This window comes from Pseudochaenichthys georgianus, chromosome 24 (assembly GCF_902827115.2).
Source record: "Pseudochaenichthys georgianus chromosome 24, fPseGeo1.2, whole genome shotgun sequence".
Lineage (NCBI taxonomy): Eukaryota > Metazoa > Chordata > Actinopteri > Perciformes > Channichthyidae > Pseudochaenichthys > Pseudochaenichthys georgianus.
In genome coordinates this window covers 34,202,205-34,206,494 of record NC_047526.1, presented here as the reverse complement: position 1 = coordinate 34,206,494, position 4,290 = coordinate 34,202,205, and the positions used below count along the sequence as shown (strand labels likewise).

Here is a 4,290-nt window from a genome sequence, read left to right as displayed (position 1 = left end):
AGATCTAGCCTGCTAAAAAGAGAACCGGAAAGCCGGAGTTTTCCCTGAATTTAGCCGGCTAAGCGAAAATCCTGCTTCGTAGTATACCCCCATGGTAGTCTAGTTTTCGTGGCTTTATTTAGTTTCAGAAAGCGTTTTAGATTTCTGTTAGGGGAGGGAAGCTCTGGGTCCTACAGCCCGTGGTGTGGCTGGCTCGGGCCTTTGTTTCTTTTGGCCAGTTCTCCAGACCTTGTTCTTTTGCCGGTTGGCCTGTGTGAGTAACGGCTGTACATTTAATTAAATTACCGCTGTTAAGTACTGGACGTTGTGTGTTTTATTTTATGTTGCGGGTCTCCCCACAAGCCACTACCACGGAGTAGGGGGCGGGCCGTAACACCGTTACATGGAATACTATGGCTAATAAGGAAACCATTTTGTTTGCATTTAATTGTGTTTAGCTGTGAGCAGGTCATCAGTTTTCCTTTTGTATTACAACATTAAGAAAAGCAAACAAATAACAATTTGAATAATTTATTATCTCTTTGGGTCCATTGTTTCAGAAAGGTCAGCTTCTGTTGCAGTGGTGGTTGACAGTGGGGGCACAGCAGTTTGGAGGACTTCATCGAGCGCCGCTGTGTGGGTACTGTTCAGCACCGCTGCATTCGACTGCAGGTGGGCCTCAGGAGAGGTTTTTTCTAGAAGTTCAGGAACTTCCTCAGCATAATCATCTGTAATCGCAGAAGAAATGTGTTAATGTAAAATGTGCATTCCAGAGTGCCATTTAAAAAAAAGAGTTAAGACTTTTCACATTTAACCTTTTGTCGGTTCCATTTTTGTCTTCGTCTTTATTCTGCGCAGAAGCTAAAGTCAGAACGTCCACCTGGTTTTGGGTCGATGATGAATCAGGAAGCAGTCCTTTCCTCTGATCTTTGACAGAAAAACAATTCAACATTAAGATTTAATTATGGGCCATTTTAATCTCAATTTAGAGATTGTTAAAGGTTTCAAATGAACAAAGAATAATTGAATACTGGTATTGATTTACCAACTCTGTTTATTCCACTCCTCCACTGTCTGCCATACATTGTAGATCTGCTGGTTTGATCAAGAACGGAAGAAAGCTCCCCTGTAGGAATGGGCCGGCTTTTCTGCTTGGCTGGCAAGACCATCATGGGACCCACTCTGGCCTGATGTTCCCACACTAACACAAACCAGCACAATGCATGTTAATTCAGTTACCCAGCCATCATCATGTCTAACACCTATGCCAAAACATGCGTCAACATTGATCATTATGACGACATCTGCAGCCAATATTAAATCATACAAGTTTCTACATGCCTGTACTGGTCTTCAGTCCGCTCCTCCAGAGGGGTTCACGCTCTTCTGGCTTCACAAACCCTCGAGGCCTAAACTTGCTCGGGCTGCTGGGCTTACTGGGAGTTTGCTCAACTTCAAGTGGTCTTTTGCATTGCCCACATAAGTAGTCATTACCATCAGCGGACCTCCATCTGATAAATTAAAAAAACATTCAGCACCAATACTTTGTTTTTTGTGTGTAATTTGACATATTAGACTGGATCTCACTTGCCTTCCATTCACAAAAGTGCACGCCTTGTTTGGTGCGTCTGCTTTATTTATTGGCACGGCATTCAGGTGACATGTGATGTAGAGCTATGAGAAAAGCAGGTGTTGGGAAACATGCACAAACAATCATGGTTAAGGCAATTTAATAGAGCCTCACCTCCCCTCTGTCCTCATTATAAAATCTGAAGGCATCAATGGACATGTGGAGCTTGTCATCCTGTGTCCTGGCTAAGAATTGAGACCTTGAACCTGGAAGCTGAGAGTCAACAAAGCACCTATGATGAGCACAAACAAAAATAACTTAAATTAGCACTCATTGACTACTATAACCAGAGTCTACATTACCCACAATGCAACTCCACCACTAACATTTCTAGTCATATAGGCAAGTTCTGGAAGTAGTTCTTGAGAGTCAGAACTGCACAAATCTGACCTGTGCATAAATGGTGGCACAGAAAGGATCTAGAATACCAAAGATTAAAAGCAAACCGCAGCTAGCCTTAGCTAACTTGAAGACGACACTAAAGGACTGATCTTTTATTAACCTGTCACTCGAGTCAGCATTGCTCGCATCTGAATTAAACCACTTGAAGAGCCCTACACATTAAACAGCTCCCTCTAGGGTCAGAAAAAGACATTTAGCAATTTGAAGCCTTACCCATTTTCAATGAAGGCATGCCTGGGGCTGGAGTGCATGTCAGGGCTCAGTGTAGCCACGCAGCTGCTCACAAACACTCGGAGCCCGATGTGATGCCCAATTCTGACCGAGGCCTCGATGCTGATGGGCTCACCGATATGAAACACATTAGAGCCTCTTTTGTGCTGCCAGTCACCTGCACACGGACAGAAAAAAGTACTAAGTGCAAATAGAGACATGACAACGCATAACATGAGAAATTATCAAAACCCACTTGTCATGATTCTCAAGTTAAACTGCAACATTTCCACTGCAGCCTGGGTCGACATGAAGGGGATCCAGGTAGGCATGAGTGAAGAACTGGACAAACTGTACTTCCTAAGAAACAAAAATATGCATTTAAAAAAAACAAACGGACATCATTCAAAGATTTTTACAATGTGAGCTTTAAAAACAAAGACCTTTCGTAATGACACTCAATTGGAATGATAGCCTCGTCCATTCGAACAACACCATATAGAGAAGCCTCAGGAGAGTATATGAGGAGGTTTGTGTAGATCAGAGAGTCCTCAGTTACCTGTGGAGAGTAGACGTGTTTAAAACTAGAAGCTTTAATGAATCAGATTTGAAATGAAATATATTTAAAGTTACCCAGTGTCTGGTGCCGCACTCCACAAGTCCAACACTGATACTGTACTCATCTGCTGAAGACGCTGTAGCTCTGCAGTACTGGTTGTTGGTCTCTACTCCCAGGCGTAGCTCGTCACCATCAACAGGAGCTCCAACCGCAAACATATCGGCTTTGATAACAATCTCCAAAGAGTCTGGATGGCAGGTCACTCTGACGGTATTCACCTGCTGCGGTTCCTCAGCCGGAGACTTCTGCTGCTGCTGCCCGAGTTCTGACCTGCCTGTGTTCGCAAGGCTCTGAAACAAAGCATCTTTTGTGGGCGGGAAAGCAAAAGAGGAGCTAACACAGAGTCCTACAAGGAGGATAACCTGAACATGAAAGGCCTCCATAAGTGAAACTGATAACAGGAACCTGGTCAGCTGCTCTCTGTTTTCCTGACTGACTCACAGTAGGCCTATGGTTCAGTGTGAGCGGTGGAGCTTTTTAAACTCTAGCCGATCATTATCCTCATCAGAGCAGCACACCTGCGTCCAATCAGACACCCATCAGCTGAATTGGCTGCACACTGAACTCAAAACATGAGGCCGATTGAGAAAGAGGTGAAGGGCGTTTTCACATGTTTAAAATGTGCATATATTTGCTTCATTGCTTGTTACTTTGGATTTTAAATAAAATGTTAGTGTTGCAGTTCATGAAAACCATGCAGGAAGCATTTTGACATCCCCCTGGATCCTTCATTTGTATACACTATCACATTACTATTGTGGTCTATGGTGTCATTTTATTGTGTTTTTAAACTATCATTCATGTTTGTTGATCTGTACAGACTAAATCAAATCAAACTTGTGATTTTGAGCTATATAAATACAATTTGATCAACCTGATCTCACCAGAATGCGTGGTGGAGTCACGAACTTTGTTACATGTACGTGTCGGCACCACGTAAACAACCCCAATGTAAAGTGAATGAGGCTCCTTTGTCGTGGTGCACACACGCATTTCTACAATGTCCCGCAGTGAGCTTTTATTCTATAAAACGTTTTTTAAATCTACTTTATAGCTTGTAGTAACTCACGGGAGGCTTCTTTTATTTTATTTGTATTCATAATTATTTTTATTTTTCGTCAGAATGTAAATATTACATTAGTTACGAATTTGTGTTCTCAAAAAACAGTGCATTGTGTGTAATGCAACTGTGATTTTTATTAAATTAGTTAGTTTTGAAGGAAGGCCAGTGCTTCAGCTGTGTCAAATAGATTGTTCCCTTTAGTTAACGTTATTTAAAAGATATTGATCATGTCCTCTATTGTATTACGAGCGGCCATTCCCATTGGATAACGGAGAATTTTACACCCGGAAGTAAGTTTTCTCCTTACTGTCGATTGATTTTACAGTGATATCTGCACTACTCATCAACTCAAAAACACCAGATCATCCTTGTTAATTACACAACATT

At 42.1% G+C, this 4,290-nt stretch overlaps 1 protein-coding gene across 1 annotated transcript; it reads right to left on the bottom strand.

Moving 5' to 3' along the window:
* Nucleotides 1-617: 617 nt before the first annotated feature.
* On the bottom strand, nucleotides 618-3,287 carry LOC117439459 (zona pellucida sperm-binding protein 3-like). Its single transcript, XM_034075343.2, has 10 exons — nucleotides 2,855-3,287; nucleotides 2,665-2,780; nucleotides 2,478-2,581; nucleotides 2,225-2,399; nucleotides 1,724-1,841; nucleotides 1,571-1,653; nucleotides 1,321-1,490; nucleotides 1,025-1,180; nucleotides 795-906; nucleotides 618-707 (listed from the first exon to the last, which is right to left on the bottom strand). Exons 1-10 carry the CDS (start codon nucleotides 3,221-3,223, stop codon nucleotides 704-706), a joined length of 1,407 nt encoding a protein of 468 aa, XP_033931234.1. The 5' UTR covers nucleotides 3,224-3,287; the 3' UTR covers nucleotides 618-703.
* Nucleotides 3,288-4,290: the final 1,003 nt, after the last annotated feature.

Excerpts from the sequence above, each read along its gene's own strand:
- LOC117439459 (XM_034075343.2), bottom strand. The coding sequence starts at position 3,223 with ATGGAGGCCTTTCATGTTCAGGTTATCCTCCTTGTAGGACTCTGTGTT. Across the intron at positions 2,781-2,854 it reads AGTGCGGCACCAGACACTGG|GTAACTGAGGACTCTCTGAT; the intron begins GTAACTTTAAAT and ends TACTCTCCACAG. Across the intron at positions 907-1,024 it reads GAGTGGAATAAACAGAGTTG|ATCAGAGGAAAGGACTGCTT; the intron begins GTAAATCAATAC and ends TTTCTGTCAAAG.